At 23.0% G+C, this 24,660-nt stretch overlaps 5 protein-coding genes across 12 annotated transcripts in view; 3 read left to right on the top strand and 2 right to left on the bottom strand.

The window, feature by feature from the left end:
• The window catches only part of Pur-alpha (Purine-rich binding protein-alpha), a 28,320-nt gene extending 25,912 nt beyond the window's left edge, over positions 1-2,408 (top strand). For all 8 annotated transcript variants that reach the window (XM_086908036.1, XM_086908039.1, XM_086908038.1 and 5 more), the window contains one exon: positions 1,030-2,408. In XM_086908036.1, the coding sequence (XP_086764162.1) occupies positions 1,030-1,341 (312 nt within the window). In that variant the 3' untranslated portion in view covers positions 1,342-2,408. The remainder of the gene's footprint in view (positions 1-1,029) is intronic.
• LOC100863401 (uncharacterized) lies at positions 2,409-4,484 on the bottom strand. The gene is made up of 3 exons (XM_012484862.2): positions 3,869-4,484; positions 3,517-3,734; positions 2,409-3,437 (listed from the first exon to the last, which is right to left on the bottom strand). The coding sequence occupies exons 2-3, from the start codon at positions 3,730-3,732 to the stop codon at positions 2,610-2,612; spliced, it is 1,044 nt and encodes a 347-aa protein (XP_012340316.2). The 5' UTR covers positions 3,733-3,734; positions 3,869-4,484; the 3' UTR covers positions 2,409-2,609.
• Positions 4,485-4,553: 69 nt separating this feature from the next.
• On the top strand, positions 4,554-6,805 carry LOC147657630 (uncharacterized). The gene is made up of 4 exons (XM_086908020.1): positions 4,554-4,741; positions 4,819-5,281; positions 5,354-5,605; positions 5,681-6,805. The coding sequence occupies exons 1-4, from the start codon at positions 4,554-4,556 to the stop codon at positions 6,803-6,805; spliced, it is 2,028 nt and encodes a 675-aa protein (XP_086764146.1).
• Positions 6,806-6,872: 67 nt separating this feature from the next.
• l(3)07882 (Nucleolar protein 14 homolog l(3)07882) lies at positions 6,873-10,771 on the bottom strand. Its single transcript, XM_012484865.3, has 5 exons — positions 8,751-10,771; positions 8,539-8,668; positions 8,267-8,431; positions 7,677-8,185; positions 6,873-7,601 (listed from the first exon to the last, which is right to left on the bottom strand). The coding sequence occupies exons 1-5, from the start codon at positions 10,397-10,399 to the stop codon at positions 7,355-7,357; spliced, it is 2,700 nt and encodes an 899-aa protein (XP_012340319.2). The 5' UTR covers positions 10,400-10,771; the 3' UTR covers positions 6,873-7,354.
• Positions 10,772-10,886: 115 nt separating this feature from the next.
• On the top strand, positions 10,887-13,617 carry mRpL45 (mitochondrial ribosomal protein L45). The gene is made up of 6 exons (XM_003692488.4): positions 10,887-11,846; positions 11,950-12,261; positions 12,368-12,519; positions 12,656-12,704; positions 12,777-12,926; positions 13,056-13,617. Exons 1-6 carry the CDS (start codon positions 11,796-11,798, stop codon positions 13,347-13,349), a joined length of 1,008 nt encoding a protein of 335 aa, XP_003692536.1. The 5' UTR covers positions 10,887-11,795; the 3' UTR covers positions 13,350-13,617.
• Positions 13,618-24,660: the final 11,043 nt, after the last annotated feature.

Below are 24,660 nucleotides of genomic sequence, written 5' to 3'. Positions count from 1 at the left end.
AATTTGTTAATTATACTTTAAAACTAAATGTATATCGCATAAACTTATCTATTTAATACATATGAAAAATAATTAGGAAAATGATGATTTTAAATCCCTAAATAACATAAATTTTCAAATGAATTCCTCGTTGAAAACTTCGAAAAAAAAAAAACATTTATATTTATTGTAGACACAAGAATAAGCCGTAGTTCATTTTTATTTTTTATTTATTTATTTATTTTTTTTTTTTTCATCAAAAGTGCAATAAAAGAGAACAGATTTTCAATTTTTATCTTCGATATTTAAAAAAAAAAAGTTATTTTAGATCTTATTAATATCCAGAAATTGTCTCTAAATATCCGCATGAATTGCGAATTCGAAATTAAATTAGAAAAAAAACTTTATATATTTGACATGTACCATAAGAAAAGCACATACATGCATAAAATCATGTAAAAGACCAAATATTGGTCTTAAAGTAATTTTAATCTTATTAGTTTGAAAAAAGAAATTCAAAATCGAATATAATGATAACTAAATCAAAAAAATACTATTACTAAAAAATTTTTTGATGAGTGTCTATTTTTTAATCATGTTATTTATGTACAAGGTGATTCATACATTGAAGACAAATTATAAATATTTTCAAAATGAAAACTAAATATAATTAAAACAAAATTTAACTTATTATGAATTTTCATTTTTAAAATGTAAAATATTTTAAAATGTATATAATATTTATTATTAATGAAAATTTTTTTTAGTATTTGGCTTTTTTCATTTTGTAACTGTTATTAGTCTAGACAATGTGAATCACCCTATAAAATGAATAGAGTTCCCGGAAGAAATAATGCGAATCATAAAATATTATTTTCAATTTAAATGTAAACAATCGAATTATTCTATTCTATAAAGATTTTATTTAACTACAGTTTAACTTCTTCCCGGCACTCTTTCGTCGATTTTTCTTTATAAACAACCCTTTTAAGGTATATATTATTCATTCATGCATCAGAAGCTGCTGCATTGATATATTGGCTTCGACAGGTAACACAGAAACCTGCTGGTGTAAAGACCAAAACGGAAAAACGGCAGGCCGATCAACGGCAACGCGAGTCTTTGAAACGACGCAAATCCCTGCCACGCCAAGCAGAACCATCCACCATCAATCCTGAAAAATCCATGTCCGCTCCTGCCTCTCAAGTCCCAACAACTACCGATATCCCGTTGTCTTCTGGTTCTGCTATAACTACATCAAGCACGAGCAAAAGTACGATGTCCGAAGAGAATGTTTCTAGCGGTTCTACAGCATCACAGGAGATTCAAGGGGTACCGCGCTTAGAAACTGTTCAAGTTTAAATTTGTGATGACGTTCTGCATAAACGCGCATGCGCATTTTCAGTGCGTATGCGCGAGTGAAGGGCGCGAAAGAAACCGATAAGAGGTGGCGCGATCCAATTCAGAACGCACAGCTGGAGTGTATCGTTTAATTTGTTATTTTGTATTCCGTATCGTGTATCGTGTTTCACGCGTAATTTCGTTTCCCTATAAACACAGATTCATTCAAATCTTACGGGAATAGTTCGCTTGTTGATTATCGAAGCGTTTAGATTAACTTCAAACGAACACGGGTTTCGAGTTAACAAAGCGAATGGTGCATATATACATGTTCAAAGACTTTTGTTATTTCAATGATATTTTCATGATAAATTTTTTTTTCAATCATCTGCATTGTAAATTTTATCAAATGTTCATTATAAAAAAGAAAATGACATGATAAATTTAAATTTATTATTCAAACGAATTGAATTTCAAATTTATAGTGTCATATTCATGATGTAAAGTATTGAAAATTGATTATATTCATTTTAAATTTAAAAATTTAATTAATTAAATTATTTTAAATTGATAATATAATGTTGTTAAGTTATTTTGTAATTTTAATCATCTCAAAAAATTGTGAAAGTATATACAAGGAGAAGTATTTATATACTTGTTAAAAAATATTCGAAAAACGATAATCATTATTTGTAATTTTAATTCGTTGTATGTTGCACCATTCTTTCCGTAACTTGAAAACAAAGGAACCCTATGTAAGTGTTGTTAAGCAGAGAAAAGAAGTATTGAATAACTTGATCCGAGTTTCTGTTCTTTTTTTCTCATTGTTAAAAGATGGATCGGTATCGTTAAATATTTTGCTTGTTTTTGAGACAGTAACGATAAGTTTTGTAATAAAAACGTCTGGTTTTTAATGGTTGGGTACGACCTAAGATTCGCATATTACAATCAACAAAGATGCAAAATAAAAACTATCTATTGTATGCGAATAACTACTTAAGTTAATTATTACATTTTGTTCAAAACTATTAAATTTATATTATGCAGAAACAGAAATTTAATAAAGGTACTTTCTTTTGATACTATAATTTTTAAATCTTAATTTTTTTTTTATTTGTATCATAAAACATAAATACATTTTCTTATCATTTATCATAAATTTTACATTCAAAAGAAACATTTTACATTCAGGAAAATAGAATATTTGTACATTAATATTTTGAGCATTAGCATTTTTAATTTTAAAAAACATATATATATATATATATATATATATATATATATATATATTATTTAATATCTGAATTTAAAAATTGTCCAAATAATTTTAGCCATTGAGGATAATGTGATAATAGCATTATTACAGTATCTTCATTTTCAATATAAATATTTTCTAGCATTTTTAAAGTTGCATTTTTAGATTCATCTGTATGATGTATAGATTCTATTTGTAATAAGATTATAAGAGATTGTAAATTCCTTGGGTAAAGATCTAAAATATCTTTATCTTGACTTTTACAATATTCCTTAATGCGTTTTAAAGTTGATTGTATGAAATTCATGACCGAAGGAGCATAATCTAATTGCACTAATAATTCTTTTAAAAAACCACATACTAACAAGAAGATATATGGAGATTTAATGATAAAATCGAATAATTGATTTATTAATTTTACATTCTCTGAAATGTCTACATTGTCATCTTTATTTAATTTAATACACGATGACATAAAATTATGTAGTAACGGTTGTTCTATTAATTTATATTTCTGTGATTTATATATAACTTCTATAGTTGAAATTGCAAGATTTAAATTGGAACTTTTCTGTATAGCATAACATAATAAGTGTTCATTTTCATCACAGCTTTCCAATTCTGTAAGTTTTACTAATAATTTTTCTACATAATATTTATAACATGAATTTACAGATGTTAAACATATTAAAGCATTAGTTAAAGGTAATAGATTTTCACTTGATTCACAACTATTTAAGATATCATCCGTTAAATATCTCTTTAACAAATTTTTTAATAACATTGAAGTGTGTTTTTCATCTCTAAGTATTTTAAAATCTTGTAAATCATCATTAATTCTACACCATTCTCGTAAAACATCCTGAAAAAACATTAGATTTTAAAGTTATAATATAATAAACTATTTTATAAATTTTCATGTAGAAGAAAAATTTACATACAATTACACGAAGTCGTACATTATAACGTTGATATGCTTCTTTTGATACTTTATACGACAATAGTTTTGTTAAAGATGAACATAGAGCATCGATTATGTCAATAGATGGAAGGAACTTATCCTTTTCTAATAATATTTTATATTCCTTTGAATTTTCAAGATCTTCAGTGGCACTTTCACAACTGTGTAATATTGCTTTCAGGATTCTTTCATCCATATCTGAAAAATATTATTAAATAAAAATATTTAGATTTTAATAAAAATAAATAATAATAAATAACGAGAAAAAATATAATCATAAATTACATAAAATGATAATTTTAAAAAATAAAAAAAATTGTAAAAATACTTACTAAGGTTATATGATTAAATGTTGCATATGAATCCTGTTGCATTTCTTTATAAATATAATTAATTTTGCTATCACAAAATATTCAATTCATCATACTATAAGAGATACATTTAATTTTAATTTTTTGAAATAAACATTGAAATTTTTCATAAACATTATTTCATAAAACCTAGTACTTTTTTTAGATATTTACTTTCATTGAAGTATTAAAAGATCTAAATTTAATTAATTTATTTTATTAAATTTAATTATATTTTCTAAATTTTTTCCTACATATATTTTTATTTCATGAAAAAATATAAATAATTATTTTGTTAATTCAAACTTTAATATATGTATAATATTTTTTTTTTTATGAAAGTTAAAAAATATACATTTTTTTAATTTTTATTATACATATATTTTCTATATAAATCTAAAAAAAATTTAAATATTATAAATTATAATAACTTCTATACGTTATATTAAATATTTTATTATATTAAATAATTAAAAAATTTTTTTTATCTCGATTATCAATTATAACGATATTGATTTAAAACTTTAATATTGAATATTCATTAGTTTTTAATTTTAATATTGATCATACTTCAGTTACGTAATGTATAAAAATAATCAACAGAAAATATAATTATAAAAAATATTAATAAAACATGTTAGTAGAAATATGTATATAATATATAATAATGGAAAAAATAATTAATAAGAATTTTATGTATAATTTCGAATTGCAATCATTGCATCATTGGTTTAAAAATATTTCATTACAGAATCCTTCAACTGCATATAATAATATATTTAAAATTATACAAAATAATAACAATAAGACTGGTATATCAAATATTATAAATATCAATAGTCCATCATTTTCAAAGTAAGATATCATAAATCATATTTAATTATTATATAATATTATATAATTAATATAATGTAATTATTTATATAATTTAGTTTTGTTCAGAAGACACATATTAATTTTCATCAAAGAGTAATTTTAAAAAATATTTTTTTACATTGGAAAATATATGTTATACATAAATTACATACAAGAAAATCTAAATATAAAGCTGATTACTTTTATCACAAAAAATTACAAAAAAAAATTTTGAATACATTATCAAAAAATGTATTGTTAAAATGGAAACATATTGTTTTATCTACAAATGATAGTTGTAACAAATTTACAATTTCTGAAAATGATAAAAAAACAGAATTATATTATTCTAAATTTCTATTAAGTAAATATTTTAAATATTGGTGTAATTATATCACAATGATAAAAAAGAAAGAAGAATTATTGCAAAAAGTTGTTACATTCCATAATTTATATTGTTTAAAAAAATGTATAATAAATTGGAAAATATATATACTGTTACGAAAACGTAAAGAAATTGAAAAAAATAAAATTAACAAGGTAACATTAAATAATCAACATTTCAATTACGATTTTTTTTTTTTTGATTTGTAAATAATATTTTAAATTTAGGCGTATAAATTTTATGCAACAAAAATTTTACGAACATTCGTAAAAACTTGGATTAACGTTTGTGAAATTAAATCGCAGAGGGATAAAATAGGAATTGTAATTATGCATTATAGAAATAAGTTGTTAATAAAATATTTTAATGGTTGGAAGATATATCACGATTACAAAATAAAAAAGTTAAATATTGAAGAATATATTTCAACATACAATAGAAAAAGATTGTTAAAACGATATTTTGAACAATTTATTTTGGTAGTATTTTTATCAACAATCGATCGCATTACATTAATTTTAAATTTTTATTAAATTTGATTTCTTCTACAATAGCGTGTGAATGAATCCATTACAAAAAAAATTGCAAATGAAAATGCTGAAAAATTTTATAATTTTAAAATTATACAAAAAGTATTTCTTGCGTGGCAAAGATGGTATAATAAAAAAATAGAAAATGCAACAAAAATTCGTGAAATAGAAAGCATATTTAACAATAAAAAAAAAAATGAAATATTTAATAATTGGCGTTTACATGTAATTCAAAATAAATGTAAAAGAAGAAAGACATTTGCAGCAAACAATTTCTATGAAAAAAAATTAATAATTAAAACTTTAAAAAAATTTCATAATTACGTTATTTATAGAAAAGAAAAAAAAGTTAGATTATCTTATTTAAATGATAAAAGTGAAGAAATTATTCAACAATTGCAAATTATTTATATAGAAAAATGGAGAAATGCACTTTACAGTATTATGCAAGAAAAACAAAAATCAAATCAAGCAATTAAACATTGGAAATTAAATTTAACTTGTAAATATTTTTACAAATGGAAAGAATTTTCTTTGCAATACAAAACGAAAATGACTCATAAACAAAAATTGAATGAAATCGCAACTGATTTTTTGTTAAAATTATTTATTTTACATTGGCATTCCAAAGTACAAGATATTTTAAATATACGTAAAAAAGAAATTCTTGTGATCTCTATGATGGAACATAAAATTTTGAAAAAATATTTTTTAATTTGGAGAGAATATATTATTCAAAAGATAAAAATGAATAATGAAATAGAAGCAGCATTAAAATTGTATAAAAAGTTTGTATTACGAGAAGGACTTAAAAAATTGTTGAAAATTTCACTTTGTAATATTAATTATCAACGTGATTTGCAATTGGAAAATGTAATGATAAGATCATTTGAAAATTTTGAAATTTTAAAAGAATATTTTGATAAATGGCATTCTGTAATTTATTTAAAAAAAAAATTAGCAGCTGTTTATACAATTACGAATAGTGATGAATCCCAATTTATACATACTCAAATTTTATGTAATAATACAATTAATAATTTTAAAACTCGTTTAGTTATACCGGAATATATGATGAAAAAAGATATAACTTCAAATGTTTGCGATTTATTTGGTAACTTTCGGCAAAAAATTGATTATTTATTTTAATTATTTTAGAACAATAGTTTTCTATTCTAAAAATATTTATGCCATATGAGATATAAATAGTCAAAAATAAATTTGTAGAATTTTTTTATTTATTATATATATCATTGTTTATGTACATTTTATTTTAAAATGATAGCGATTCACATAATATAACTATTATTTTGTTAGAAACGAAGAAAATATGCTAAAGAACTTTTATATAAAAATGTTTATATTTTGTAAATATTTCATTTAGAAAAATGTTGAAATTACAAAAACACGCTAATGTAATAAATAGCGATTATGTATTATAGATGTAATATGTACATACAAAATGTAATGCAAAATTTCATAACATAATTGCGATCCTGTTGTCATTGTGCGATAACTTATATTTTTAATGATACAATGCACATTGTGTAATATCACTATGAAAAGTACAAAGGTTGAACGAAGGTTTTCATTGCTATTGCGTCGAACAATGTTGTTCCATTTAGCTTTACTATGCGTGAAATCATTTAAATAAAAATATAACATAAAAAAAATTAATATACATTTTAGAATGCGATATTATTTTTTTCGTTTTAATTTTTTCAATTCACTTTGTTGCATCGCAGCTTCGCCGAAAATTTCTTTCACTTTACGTTTACGTTCTTCATCATTTTTAATCTGTTGTTTTATTCGCAGTTTCGCTAAAAACACTCGATCTCTTCGTATTTCACGGATAGCACCTTTCATTTCTTTTTTATATTTATGCAATAATTTTTCTTTTTCCGCTTTCTCCTTGGACATAGTCTTATGTTTTTTGCTATCATATCTGTAAAAAAAAATATATATAAAATTTTATAATTTGTTTCATTATGCACTAATGTTATTTAAAACTAATACATACATCGTTTCGATTTGCGGTTCGTACAGTCTTAATGGTTTTGGTTTCTTTTTTTCAACAACAAGATACTCTAATTTTTTATTCTTCAATTCTTTTATGTTTTTTCGTAATTGCTTAACACGTTTTTTGACTTTAAATGGATACTTATCAAAAGAATTTGCTTCAAGTAATTTTAAAATTGGTTCAAATATCGAATACACAGTTTCTAATTTTTCAAAATGATTTTTAAATTCACATAATAGATTTATAGCTGTCAATAAAACTCTTATTTTAAAATTATCATCTAACGGTCCATCTACCAAATCAGATGCTTTCATAAGCATATTAGTTGAATCAATATCTAAATTAGTTTGATCTTCATCAAGTATTAATAAATTACTTAATTCTCCTGTTTTTTTAAAAGGTGGTATCATTTTTATTCCTTGAATCAAGCGTTTAGGTGTAGATATATAAATTATACCACGTAGAAAATTTATCACAGATGGTGCAAATCGTTTGCTTAATATAGTATACTGTAAATAAAACATTACCGATAATGTGTATTATAATTTTACATACTTTATTATATTATAAAATATAATAAAGTAAATTACCTCTAATATAAGAGTACATATTAAAAGACCTTTTGAAATATCTACTTTATTTTTAACTTGACATCTAAATAATATTTGAGACATAAATATTAAACAAGGAGTAGTAATAGGATGTCTGAAATCAGATGTTGGAAATATCAAAGAAATCAATTTAAAGAAAATAAGCTGAAAAAAAGAAATATTTTCATTAGAAGATTATTAATTATATTATATAAAATATATAATATAACATACATATATATACATATATTCTAATTAAATGTTGAACATACCGTGTCTAGATAAGGATATTTTTTTTTATTTTTTTCAAATTCCTTATGTTTTTCCTTAATTATTGCTTGTACAACAAATTTAGTATTTTCTGGATTTAAATGCGCAAGATCGTACAAGAAAGGAGATAATCTAAAATCAATATATAATTAACATAAATTATAATAAATAAGTAAAAAATTAAAATAAATTTTATTAAAAAGTTGCATATTACCTATCAACAATTTGACAACATTTGACTACACTTTCAACGTCATCTTCTATAGCATGATTATTTAAATGCTGTAATATAAACAAAAATAAATTTGATAATTTTTCTTTATTTATACTATTTAGCGACCAATGATTGCATTTTATTATACGATCTATGATAATTGATTGATAATCAGCATTATGATTTTGTAAAAATTCTTGTAATTCTTCAAAACTTTCTGGTGATTTATAAGTATAAGGTAATTCTTTCCTTGCATTTTCCATGATTTCTTTTCTTTTTAAAAGATCCTCTCTAATTTCTTGTATTTTCATGTTGTTATTTAATTTAAGAATATTTAAATTAGTCTTTGACTTTTTATTATTTTTATCATTTTTTTCATCACTGGAATATTCAGATTCTTTTAAATCTGATAAATTATCTTCTTCAGAATTTTCTGAAACCTCTTTATTGGAATTTTTATTTAATTCGCTTTCAGCAGAATTTTTCATTTTCTTCCTTTCCTTTATACCACCATTCATTTTAATAGTATTTGTTTCTTCATTTAGATCGGTATATATATATTTTTCATCATTATTAATAATTAAATTATCTTCACTAAAATTATCATTATCATCATCATCATCATTTTCAGTATCACTACTATCCTCATTATTTAAAAATTGTTGAGTATTTTTAATTGAACTCTTTTCATTATCTGAGGCTTCATCATTTATAGTTTCTAACATAAAATCATCATCAAGATCGTCCGCAGATTTGTGCTTAATTTTATTATTTGTATTATTTATAAGTCCTTTCATTCTTGCCAATCGATCTATTTCTAAAGCTTCTAATTTTTCTTTCTCTTCTTTTATTATATCTTCTTCAGATTTTAATTTATCCGATGGCATACCTTTAGCCTCAAACTTTAATTCATGTACAGCAATATCATAATCATCAGCCTTTATCTTTATAGCTTCTTCTTCAGTATCTTTATTAGTCGCCGACACTATTGGAAGAAGATCTCTCCATTCAGAGTCAAGTTTTTCCGTTAAATCTATGGTTTGTTCACGAATCTTTTGTTTCTCAGCTTTACGTTTCTTTGATTCCGCTATAAGTTCATCTATAATATCTTTCCTAGATTTTCCAGATTCTGATTTTGATAAAATTCCACCACCAAAGTGAGCTTCACTGACAAACTTATCATGTAATTTACCAGCTCTATTTTCATCATCGCTATACTCATCGTCACTTCTTGGATCATCAAATTTTTCAATTTCTTCTAATGTTTGACCTTTATGCGTTAATATTTCTTCATCGTTTAAGTTATAAATACTCTGTTTTTTATGAGCTTTCATACGTTCTGCTGCAAATCTAGCCAAGGCTTTTTCATCTTCATTTATAAATAAATTCTTTTCACCTATACGTTTGTCTAAAAAAAGATTATTTTTATTTTTTAATTTATATTCTTGAAGAAGTGTTTCCTTCCGTTTTTTAATTGCTTTTGCACGTGATACACCCGGAAGTCCTTTATCCGTTTTATTTTTTTTACCTAATACATTTTGTTTAATCTTATTTATATGCACTTCAAATGGATTTAAAGATTTTTCGTTTTGCCGATTGCGTTTTTGTTGGGAAATTTCTGATAATAATTTCTTTCTTGCTTTAGCCATTTTTATTTTTTATTGAAGTAAGTTGAGAATAAAATATTTTATTATAATATCTTATTATAAATATTTAACACACATTGATTAAAATTTAAAAAATTAATTTATATATATTATAATATCTCGTGATAACTCACTTTAGAATATGTATCGCAATTAATTCTATTTTTCAATCAAAATACATTTTCTTAAATATTATAATTATATATCTATAATTATATATCTATATATATACTTATACATGTATAAATGTATAACTTATACATGTAAAATTTTTAAAATATAATTTGTTATTATAATCTTTAATTTCATAACCTTTTTTTTTTAGAGAAAAATGTACCAATACCATTCAATATTTATATGTATGCAATCTAAATTATAAATTGAAAATAATATAAATTAAAGAATTAAATTAATTTTTAATATTTTTAATATTTTATTCAATTCAAATTAAAATTATATATTTTAAAAAACATATTCAATATAGTTCTTATTTAAACGTGTTACTTCTACCCACGTGTATTTTATCTTATCGATATTACCAATCAAAACTTTGCGTTTATAAATCATATCAATAAAGATTATTGAATTATAGAATATAATATATAGAAAAAATATAATATATATTTTAATTCTATAAAATATATAAAAAAAAAACATAAGTATACTTTTATAATCATATTATATAACTTTTATAAATTATATTCTTCTTATATTTTAAAATAAAAATCATTTTTAATAATTTAGTAAAAAAAAAAAAAAAAAAAATTACATAGAACTATATATATTAGTCATTTAAATCTAAAATTATTTATATAGTAATTGGAAATAGAGTTTAAAATAGAGTTTAAATATATAAGCTATATTTAATTATATTTATTAATTACTATACTATATTATTTTTAATTTAATTTTGTATTTTGAAAATAATTTTCTATAATTTTTATTTTTTATTTTACAATAATACTACTATTACTAATAATAATAATATAAAAAGAATCTCAATATTTTTTCAAATATAACAAAATTTTAAATATACCAAATATATATATTATATATTAAACATTATATTATATTCGTGATAAAATTTATCTATCACAGAGCTATCATTTCACAATTTTTTTCCATTATGTTATATCTTTAAATTTAATACGATTTAATGATTTTCTAAAATACTTATAATTTTATATTTTCTCGATTAATAAAAATATTTTAGATTAAGTATAAATTTTTTATTAAACGTTGTATTTCATTAATTTGTATTTTATTTTTATATCTCAATATAACCTAAGTGCAACATTTGATAGAAGTGTAAAAAATTATTTGAATAAATTTAAAAAAAAAAATTATTAAAATTATTAATTATAAGTTTTAACAATTTTATATAAATATATTCGCGAAAATGATATCAAAATATAGAAATGCAATTTGCATTTTTGGAAAATATATGCAGGTATTTTTCTTTAATTATGATTAAATAAATTTATTATTATTTTATTATTAAATTAGATTTATCAAGATATTTTATTATAAAATATATTGTATATATTTTTCAGAATAATTTAATGTCAAGTCCTACTAATAATCCATTTAATGATACCTTTCAACAAATTAGAAGTATAAAAAAACATTTTAATCAAAAATATCGTAAAGAAAGAGGACAAAAATTTATCAAAATAGAAATACCTGATTATAATAAATCATTCGAATTGGAAAATGATGAAATGAGATTACAAATGAAAAAATATGGAATAATGCCACAAAGAACTTGGCATGAAAGACCTGTTTATATTTCCTCTACACCAGGAATATTTGAAAGTTACATCGTTCCAGAGGGTGATGGAAAATTTTCTCCAATTACTACCATGGTATATAATATATATAACAGAATATGATTAATAAACATTAAATTAACAAAGTTTTCTAAATATTTTTATGTATAATACATATAATATTGTATATTATATTATTTAGGGTGCAAAACAAAAAATTGAATTTATAGAGAAAAAGAGTAAATCTTTCATGGCTCTTAGGAAAATCAAGGGATATGAAGATAATTATACAACTAAGACATTTGTAGAGCAAACGTTAGATATTTATAAAAAAGCACACGAAGTCTTATGCACGTAAGTAATATTAATTGAAATTTATTTAGAATACAATTTATTTGAAATGGAAAATTGATCATATATATTATTGTATTAAATGTAAAAGATAATTGTACATTTTAAATTTAATTATACGCTTCTTACATTTTTTTAGTCAAAATAAAGATGAAATACTTAAATATGTTACAGAAACTGCATATCCAGTAAGTTTCCATTTATATCCTATATATATAATGATATATGATACAAAATATATTGTAAATATGTAATTTTAGATAATGATGCATAATATAAAGAATAAAACAATCATTTGGAAATTTGTGGAATCTTTGGAACCAGCACGTCTCGTACATGCAAGAGTCACAAGCGTTATAACAAAGGGGAATGAATTTGCACAAGTCACTATCCGTTTTCATACTCAACAGGTTTATATATATTATATATATTAATATATTTATATATATTATAGGTTTATATATATTATACAGAGTTTTTTTTTTATATACAATATATTTGAAATATTTAAATAATTATATGAATATTTCTTTTCTTAGATTTTATGCATTTATGATCGATTCGGACGAGTTTTATTAGGTAGTGAAACAGTAAAAAAAGATGTTTTGGATTACATAGTGTTTGAAAAACATTTATCCAATGAATATGGTATTTGGCGAATACATGGAAAGATTATACCAAATTGGATGTCACCAATTGAAATACCATCAAAAACTTACATTTTACCAAAAGAAAAGAAAGAGTCCTTACCTATCGATAGTGCTGTTGAATCAATTGCTGAAATAGTACCTCCAGAAACTTTAAATAAACAGCATGATAATGCAAGAACATAATAATTATTTTATATATAGATATTTGTTATTACTTAAATGGAATATTTAGGAAATATATATGAAATATTTATGAAATATACAAGTAAATATATAAATGGTTTAGTTTAATACAGAAATTACAAATTTTTCGACATTATCTTTTTATAATTTATAAAATATTTTATTAATTTTTGCAATGAAATATCAAGTTTTCAAATACAAGTATTATAAAAGATTAAGAATCCACCACTGAATATGAATAATATTAAATATATTTGTTCTAAAATAATTGGTTCCGATATTTTTGATAATTCTTTTTCTCCGTTTTTTGACTTTATCCAACGATATTTCAATAAGTCCATAATACTGACTTCATATAATTTTAGCAATCTATATAATAAAAATAACAAAATTAATTTATCTTTTAGAAAATCAAATAAATTTGCATCATTAAGAAAATTATATCAATCTTAATTTAAATATTTATCCGATATCAATATATCTTTTTATTTAAAATTTAAATTATATTTAAAATTCAATGAAATTTCTAAAATTATGCATGAATTAAACAAAGGAAACCCAATTGGGGTTTAATCGACGAAAGTCCTATATATATATATATATATTCCTCTAGATATTTTTACATCTTCATTTTTGTATAGCGCATATAATTTTCCAGATAAACATATCATTTTATACATCTTCTCAATTGAATAAGAATATATTGTTTCAATCGAGATGCTTTTCTATACAAAGAAAATATTTTTTCCTAAAAAAATAAAAATCAAATAGAAAAAATAATTTTTATCTTTGTAATCTTATTTTCATTTTCTATATTTTATCTAGTTTTCTATATTCTAACAATATAAATTTTTCAATTATATACGCTATAAAATTACATACATCAAAAAGATAACACGATAGAGAACCATTTAAAGTTAAAATATTGTAAATCTCATCTAGAAGAAAATCTAGAAAATGGAATAAAAAATTGTATGTATCCCTGCTATCTTCGAAAATACAGCGGTTTAAAGTTTAGAAAATTATAAAAATTGAAAAATTTCCACGTTTTTATACGATGATAGCGTTCAAACCGCTTGACATACAGAAACAGGTAAAAAATGAGTCGAAAGAACAATGTTTCCCGCTTGAAATCAGTTCAGAAAATCCTATCTACGTCCATTATCTTCGGAGATACAGAGGTTCAAATATTACAAAATTATAAAAACTGTAAAATTCCCTTGTCTTTTGACGATGATAATATACAAATAATGTAGTCCCTTGATGGATAGAAAAATGGGTAAAAAAACCAATGTTTCCCGCTTGCAATAAGCTCGGAAAATCGTAGATATTGCTAATATCTTCGGAGACACAACGGTATAAAAATCTTCTTTTCTTATAATCCTCTTCCCTGTCTTTCATTATTCCTTCTCTTTTCTCGTCATAATTTCCTTTCTTCTTCTTCTTTATTCTTCTTCTCTTACCTCTTTAATTACCATTACATTCCTCTTTACATAATCATTTATCAATTCCTCTTCACATGGTCATTTATCGATTCCTCCTCACACGGTCATTTATCAATTCCTCCTCACACGGTCATTTATCAATTCCTCCTCACACGGTCATTTATCAAATCCTCCTCACACGGTCATTTATCAATTCCTCTTCACACGATAATTTATCAATTCCCATTCACACGGTCATTTACCAATTCCTCTTCACACGATAATTTATCAATTCCTCTTCACACGCTCCTTTATCAATTCCTCTTCACACGATAATTTATCAGTTCCTCTTCACACGGTCATTTATCAATTCCTCTTCACACGGTCATTTATCGATTCCTCTTCACACGGTCATTTATCGATTCCTCTTCACACGATCATTTATCCATTCCCTTTCACACGGTCATTTATCAATTCCTCCGCACACGGTCATTTATCAATTCCTCTTCACACGGTCATTTATCAATTCCTCTTCACACGGTCATTTATCAATTCCTCTTCACACGGTCATTTATCGATTCCTCTTCACACGGTCATTTATCGATTCCTCTTCACACGATCATTTATCCATTCCCTTTCACACGGTCATTTATCAATTCCTCCGCACACGGTCATTTATCAATTCCTCTTCACACGGTCATTTATCAATTCCTCTTCACACGGTCATTTATCAATTCCTCTTCACACGGTCATTTATCGATTCCTCTTCACACGGTCATTTATCGATTCCTCTTCACACGATCATTTATCCATTCCCTTTCACACGGTCATTTATCAATTCCTCCGCACACGGTCATTTATCAATTCCTCTTCACACGGTCATTTATCAATTCCTCCTCACACGGTCATTTATCAATTCCTCTTCACACGGTCATTTATCGATTCCTCTTCACACGGTCATTTATCAATTCCTCTTCACACGGTCATTTATCGATTCCTCTTCACACGGTCATTTATCGATTCCTCTTCACACGGTCATTTATCAATTCCTCTTCACACGATCATTTATCAATTCCCTTTCACACGATCATTTATCAATTCCCTTTCACACGATCATTTATCAATTCCTCTTCACACGGTCATTTATCCATTCCCTTTCACACGGTCATTTATCAATTCCTCCGCACACGGTCATTTATCAATTCCTCTTTACACGGTCATTTATCGATTCCTCTTCACACGGTCATTTATCGATTCCTCTTCACACGGTCATTTATCGATTCCTCTTCACACGATCATTTATCCATTCCCTTTCACACGGTCATTTATCCATTCCCTTTCACACGGTCATTTATCAATTCCTCTTCACACGGTCATTTATCAATTCCTCTTCACACGGTCATTTATCAATTCCTCTTCACACGGTCATTTATCGATTCCTCTTCACACGGTCATTTATCGATTCCTCTTCACACGGTCATTTATCGATTCCTCTTCACACGGTCATTTATCAATTCCTCTTCACATAATCATTTATCAATTCTTCTTCACACGATTTTATCAATTCTTACTGACACGGTCATTTATCAATTTCTTTTCACACGATTATTTATCAATTTTTTCCCTTTCCTTTCACTATTCTCTTTCATTATTCTTCTGTTTCTGTTTTTCTGCTTCTGCTTCTGCTTCTGCTTCTGCTTCTGCTTCTGCTTCAGTAGATCCTACGTTCCGCTAATATCTTACGGCGATACAGCGGTTCAAAAATTACAAAATTATAAAAAATGAAAAATTCCTTTCTCTTTTTTCGACAATATTTGATTGATAGAAACTGTACTTGATTGATAGAAACGGGTAAAAAATGAGTCACTAAATTTAAACGACTGGATGGATTCAAACTATACGGTTAATTCCAATCAAAAAAGATAAAGAAGTTCAAAATGTAAACAGAGTAAGATGATTAAATTTCATTACGTATCTAATAAATTAATATTAACGAAACGAAAATTAAAAAAGAATAAGTACATAAATAATTTGCGATAAAATATTATTAAACCATTAAATTTTGAAAAAACGAAAACTATATTTTAATAAAACGCACTTAAAATAGTAATATAATAACGATTATTAATAATAAAATAATCGATAAAATAGAAGTATAAAAATTAATAACATTATGAATATTATTAAAATATTATTGCGAATATTATAGCGAACGTGAAACGCGACCTATGAAATAATAACATTACGATTATAGCTGTTTATATTCGCAGTCGCTTTCCAGACAAGGAACGAAACGAACGTGTTTCTCTCCGATCTCCGCATCAAGAGCGTACTGTAGTGAATTAAATATTATACAGTATACATTATTATTATATTAATTAAACAAATAGAATTATACAATATAAAGATGATAATAAAATTTTACTAGTTATAAATTGCGAGATACATAGACAAGGGAAATTTTTATTTTTTATAATTTTGAATAATTTAACCGCAGTATCTTACAATCTGGTGGGCGTAGATAGAACGTTCTTAGCTCGTTTCAAGCGGGAAAGTCTCTTCTTTCCATATTTTTTACCATTCTGTCCCACAAACGGTTTGGACGCTATATTCAAAAGAGTGGAAGGATATTCATGATTTTTTAAAATTTCGGAGTTTTTAAACCGCTGTATCTTATTTTCTTGTAGGCGTACTTAGGATTTTTTTTAACTCGGTTCAAGCGCGAAGCTCTTCTCTTTCGAATAATTTCATAACAGTTTCTGGGAGAGAAACAGTTTGGACTCTATCGTCAAAATAGTGGAAAAAAATTTTTGAATTTTTAAAATTTCGAAGATTTTAAACCGCTGTATCTTATCTTCTAGTAGGCGTATTTAGGATTTTTTTGGCTCATTTCAAGCGAGAAACTCTCCTCTTTCGACTCATTTCATTCGGGTTTTTCGGAGAGAAACGGTTCAGACGCTATATTCAAAATAGTGGAAGGGTATTTTTGATTTTTGAAAATTTCGGAGTTTTTAAACCGCTGTATCTTATCTTCTAGTAGGCGTATTTAGAATTTTTTTAGCTCGTTTCAAGCGCGAAACTCTCCTCTTTCGAGTAATTTCATACCAGTTTTTGGGAGAGATACGGTTTGGACGGTTTCCTTATATATGTATCAAATTATTTATACATTATACCTGTGATTATTTAATTATTTGTTCATTCCTGCATTCATTCATTTGTTCATAATTTATATCTAAATTTTTATCCAAACTTATATTATACTTATAATAATTATAAAACATTATATAATTACAATATATTGATATATAAAGAAATAAATAAATGAGTAAATAAATAATTTAATGCATTCATAAGTGATCAAAGCTATGAAGTTTAAAAATAAATGATTGACAAGACAAATGAATGAATAAATATATGAGTAATTAAATAAATAGGGATGTAAAGAAATGAATGATTATTTAATGCATATATCAATAAATAGAATAGAAAAGTCTGCATAAACAAATAATTGAATAAATATATAATTAATTCAAGAAATGAAGATGAATAAATTTATATGAATACATAAATGAACAAAATATAGAAGTTTATAAGTAAATCATTATATAAAGTAAAGTGAATAAACATATAAATAATTAAATGAATAAATAAATTTGATTCATACATAAATGAACAAAATACAATGATCTATAAATGAATTAATAAATATATAAATAATTAAATAAAGAAAGGAATAAATACTTTGATGCATATATAAATAAATATAATAATAAAGTTTACACAAATAAGTCATTAGACAAATGTGTGAATAAATATATAAATAAAATAAATAAAATAACTGAAATGAGTGAAGGAGTAAAAGAGAAAATAAATATATTGATGCATACATAAATGTATAAAATAAAAAAGTTTATAAATAAGTTAAATATTAATTAAGAAAATTAATTTAGAAAAAGATTAAAAATTATTTATTATGTTTCAAATTTACTTATTTACAAACTTATTCATTTTTATATTAATAATAAATCAATTGATTTATACACAAATAAACAAACCATAAAATTTCTGAATAAGTGACTAAATAAATGTAAGAATAAATATATAAATTAAATAAAAGAAAAAGTAAATAAAGATATAAGTTAATTATATATAAATGTATATATATAATTATAAATTAATTTAAAAAATGGGCAAATAAATGAATAAAAAAATGAATACGTATGTAAATAAATAAATAACTTAAAAAGTTAATACATAAATAATTTATTGTATACATAATAATAGATTACATATAGAATAAAATAAAAAATTTTAAAAGTAAATAACTAGTCAAATGAATAAATATATAAATAATTAAATAATTAAATTAATATATATATGTAAATAACCTTAATTTTTAAAAATAATTATTACATTTGTTCGATTCATAAATTAATAACAATAATTTTGTAAATTCTCAATCATTATAAATTCGTTTATTGTTGGTCTATATTTATTTTTTATATAAATATTTAGAATATTTTAATATAGCAAAAAAAAAATCGAAAAAAATATCAGCAACTTGGTTCGTAAGAATATATATTAAATGTTATTAACATTTAATATATGTAAAGAATTATAGGATGTATAAATTAACAATAAAAATCTAAACTTTTGAAAAATTATTAATTATTATATTCGAAAAGTCGAATTTAAAGCAATCGGTAAAGTACGTATGTTCCCGTAAATCTTCGCGTCCTATAAATACAAAGCATGTCGCGACAGAATATTCATTTCGTATCGAACTTAGTCGACGCGTGGAACGATTCTATAATATTTTAATTAAATTTTTTAACATAATAAATAATTTTTAACCTTTTTCTAAATTAATATTTTTAATTAATATTTATATTTATTGTATATTGTCATATACATTATATATTATTTATTTTTAATTTTTTAATTAATTTTTATTAATTGCTTAATCATTTTACTTTTTTATTAATTTTTATTAATTGCTCAATCATTTTACTTTTTTATTAATTTTTATTAATTGCTTAATCATTTTACTTTTTTATTTATTTTTCTATTTATTTTTTAATTTAAATTTTTATATATTTACATATTTCCACATTATTTCTTGATTTATTTTTAATTTATATTTTTACTTATTTATTTATTCACTTATTCTTTCATTTATTTATTTATTTCCACACTTTAGTTTTTAATTTATTTTTTTATTTTTTAATATTTTTTTTTATACATTTATACACTTTTATTATTCACTTTATTTATACATTTACAAAATATATTTATAAAAATATTCTTCTTTTGATTTACTTATTCCTTCAATTATTTATACATATAATTACTTATTTTATATTTTTTTATTTGCATTCTTAACAATTTGTAAATCTATATATTCATTCTTTTATGACAAAACTAATCCTTAATATATGAAAGAACAAATAAATAAATTAATAAATTGATGTAGATATAAATGAATGAAACAATAAAAACTACAAAAAAGTCAAGAAAATAATCATTATACAAATGAAATAACAAACATCATACGTATCAATAACTTATAAATCCTTAATTTTGTTCACTTTTGTATGTATTAAATCATTTGTATATTAATTACATTGATTACTTAATTATTCATATATTTATTTATTCATTTAAATGATTCATACGTATACTATTTTATTTTGTGTACTTATATATGTAACTTTTTTAAGTATTTATCTATTTATATATCTATTCATTTTTTTTATACATTCATTTGTCTACTGATTTATTTGTAGACTTTTTGTTTTGCTCATTTATCAAATTAGTTATTTATTCACTTTTTTCTTTATTTAATTACATATATATTTATTCATTCATTTGTTTAGTGACTTATTTGTAAACTTTTTGGTTTTATTTACTTATATTATTTACTATATATTAATTTTTGGCACTTACGCATCAAATTATTGATTTATCTATTTTTTTTATCAATTTAATTATTTATATACTTATTCTATTATACATTTATTTTTCTGTAGATTTATTTATATATTTTATGTTTTGTTCATTTATGTATTATGTATTAGGTATCAAAATATGTATAAAGAAATATTTTGTACTTTAATTTAATAATGTATATATATTTAATCATTCATTTAATAAATGACTTATTTCTAGACTTTTTTATTTTGTTTATATGTTATATATGTATCAAATTATTTATACATTTACACCTTTAGTTATCTAAATATTCGTTCATTCATTCATTTGTCCATAATTTATATCTAAATTTTTATGCAAACTTATAATATACTTATAATAATTATAAAACATTATATAATTACAATATATTGATATATAAAGAAATAAATGAATGAGCAAATAAATAATTTAATGCATTCATAAGTGATCAAAGCTAAGAAATTTAAAAATAAATCATTGATAAGACAAATGAATGAATAAATATATGAGTAAATAAAGAAATAAGGATGTAAAGAAATGAATGACAATTTAATGCATATATCAATAAATAGAATAGAAAAGTCTGCATAAACAAATAATTGAATAAATATATAAATAATTCAAGAAATGAAGATGAATAAATTTATAGGAATACATAAATGAACAAAATATAGAAGTTTATAAGTAAATCATTATATAAATTGAAGTGAATAAACATATAAATAATTAAATGAATAAATAAATTTGATACATACATAAATGAACAAAATACAATGGTCTATAAATGAATTAATCGACAAATGAATTAATAAATATATAAATAATTAAATAAAGAAAGGAATAAATACTTTGATGCATATATAAATAAATATAATAATAAAGTTTACACAAATAAGTCATTAGACAAATGTGTGAATAAATATATAAATAAAATAAATAAAATAACTGAAATGAGTGAAGGAGTAAAAGAGAAAATAAATATATTGATGCATACATAAATGTATAAAATAAAAAAGTCTATAAATAAGTCAGTAAACAAATGAATTAATAAAAGAATTATATAATAAATATAAATAAATGAAGGAGTAAATAAAAAAATACATGAATTGATACATATTATATATTGATAAATGGATATAATAAATGAAGTGTAAAAATAAATCATTGCAAAAATGAATAAATAAATGTATAAATAACCAAATAAAAGATTAAATGAGCAAATAAATAAATAAATAGATGCATATTTGAATGAACAGAAAAAAAAATATCCATAAAAATGTTTATGAAATCATTAGACAAATGGATGAATAAGTATATAAACAATTACATTATATAAATAAATTTATAAATAATTGTACAAGAAACGATAAATTAAGAAATAATTAATTTCATGTGTATATAAATGAGCAATTTAACGAAATTTATATAAAAATATTTAAAAATAAATCGTTTAATACATAATTTAATAAATAATTTAATAAATAAATATCCATATATCGATAATCGATAAATCGATAATGAATTAATGAATAATTAAATTAATAAAAAAATGTATAAATATAAGAATTAAAAAAAGAAATAATAAATTAAAATTTAATAATATGTAAGTAAATTAATTTTTTAGTTAATATTATTAATTAAAATAAATAAAATATATTATACAATACTTTAATTTTCTGTGCGATTGCGATTATCGAATCATACGACGTCAGCCAATCAGAAAGCTCCTAAGAAAATTTTGGTGGGAGGCGTCAGTTTTCTGTTGGAAGTGCTAGTGAGAGGACGTGTCGCCGCAGCCGGCTTCGAAAATTCTACTGCGCAGTAAGTAATTTTGATCATATTTTACCATCAAATTTATAAATTATTATCATTTTCGTTTATTTAATAGTTTATTTATTATTGTAACGTCGAAATTAATTAATATTTGTGCCTTTTTTCGTGTTTTTTCCAACGATCGTTTCCATCGAGATTACCGGTATTTCGTGCTTCGTTGAATCGGGATTCGAATTCACTCGTTGCTTCATTTTAATATAGTTTTTTTATATATTTGTTTTATGATTTTAATTTTTATTTGAAAGAATCTATTCGCTCAATTGTCGGGATAATTTGGAAGGAAAAATGGTTTGATGATATGGACATACTATAACCATTTATAACTGATGATTTTCATATTAATATATCTTTTAACGAATAAATTTATTAGAATAAATATATTTGGAACAAATTTTTATAATTTTTTTATCCATATTGAAACGAATGTGCATAAAGTCAATTTTATTTTATTCGAAATATATCGATATGTACGTATAATATATATATATATATATATATATATTTCGACAGGTTTCAACAGGTTTAGACTTGCCGCGCGCGCATACACCCTCTCCCCCCTCTCTTCTAATTCGTTAATTGAAATAATGACGTTTATTCGACGGTTAGGATTTTAGTTAACTGATATATATATATATATATATATATATATATCAGCGTTTTCAAGATAGAATTTATGTTTGATTTTTGTTTTACTTTATTGTATGATCGATTAATTTTATTTTATTTCATATATATATTTGAAAATTCTTATTTTCCTTCGTACAGATTATTACTTGATTATTGGTATAATTTGAAAGGCGGGAAAAATTTCAATATGGACGCCAATCCACTTTTTCAAGAAGTTTGATGTTTCATTTGCTGTTACTGTATGTATTTATTCTGTTTTTATTCGATCGTTTTTATGATATTCTTTATCATTTCAAGATAATATTATAATGAATATTTATAATGAACATTCACCATAAATATAAATTAATAGTTTTGTATTAATAATATATATTCTTGTACATGAAGTTTTTTTATTTATAAAAAAAATTGATAATAATCATTTCATAGTTTCAATAAAAATGGCAATTTTTTTCTGAAGCAAATGTTTGATGAAAAGAAGAAGAAAAAAATATGGAAAAAATATTTTACTTCTTTTTCTATATAATCCCTCCCATTACTAATACAGTTTTATTTCCAGACAATTTTTGTGATCGCGCGCAATGCGATCGGTAGATTCAGTGTTTGCTTCGTAACAGTTTTTTAATATTTTAGAGCACAATAGCTCTAATTAAATTTATTTATTATAATCGGGAAATTAGAGTCAGTGTTTGTTCGCCGATTGTAAATTAAACGGACGCGTTAATAGTTTTTTATTTTTATTCTTTTTATTTTTAATATTCGTTTTCGGTACAGGGTAGAGTCAGTGTTTCTCGAAGGAATAGGGCAATCATCCATCACGCGAAGAGGTAACTATTTTTATAAATTTTATTTCTTTATATTTTGCTTTAATAAAAAAAATAATTACACTTATATAATAATACTTTACATTTTGTTAAAGATGCCTGACTTTACCAGTATTTATGAACATTCCTACTGGACTTCAGTTTTTGTGACCGCGTGCAATGCGATCTGTAGAATCAGTGTTTGTTCCGTAACAGTTTTTATTTAATTTTCGAGTGAATAATAACTTTAAATAAATTATCATATCTATTCGCGAAACTAGAATCAGTGCTTGTTCGTCGGCTATGTTTTAAATCGACGCGATAGTTTTTTATTTTTTATTTTAATTTTTTAAATATTCGTTTTCGGTACAGGGTAGAGTCGGTGTTTCTCGAAGGAATAGGGCAATCATCCATCACGCGAAGAGGTAATTATTTATATATATTTTCCAGTTCAACATTTTTAAATAATCAGTATTGTGTTTTAATTATAATGTTTCATGTTTTGTTACAGTTTCTGATAATAACTACTTTGGCGATGATATCTTGACGACTACGACGACAGTGCAGATTCTTCGCATCTTTTGGTGAGTCGCATGCATTTATTTTCCTCCGATCATTCAATCATGTCGTAGGACGAAAGATCCTAATCGACACGGGTGATTGGTTGTATAC

This window comes from Apis florea, unplaced genomic scaffold (assembly GCF_048593485.1).
Source record: "Apis florea isolate Af1SG1 unplaced genomic scaffold, ASM4859348v1 contig_3036_pilon, whole genome shotgun sequence".
NCBI lineage: Eukaryota > Metazoa > Arthropoda > Insecta > Hymenoptera > Apidae > Apis > Apis florea.
Note: the sequence above shows the minus strand (reverse complement) of the source record. Positions and strands in the feature narration are given on the sequence as shown.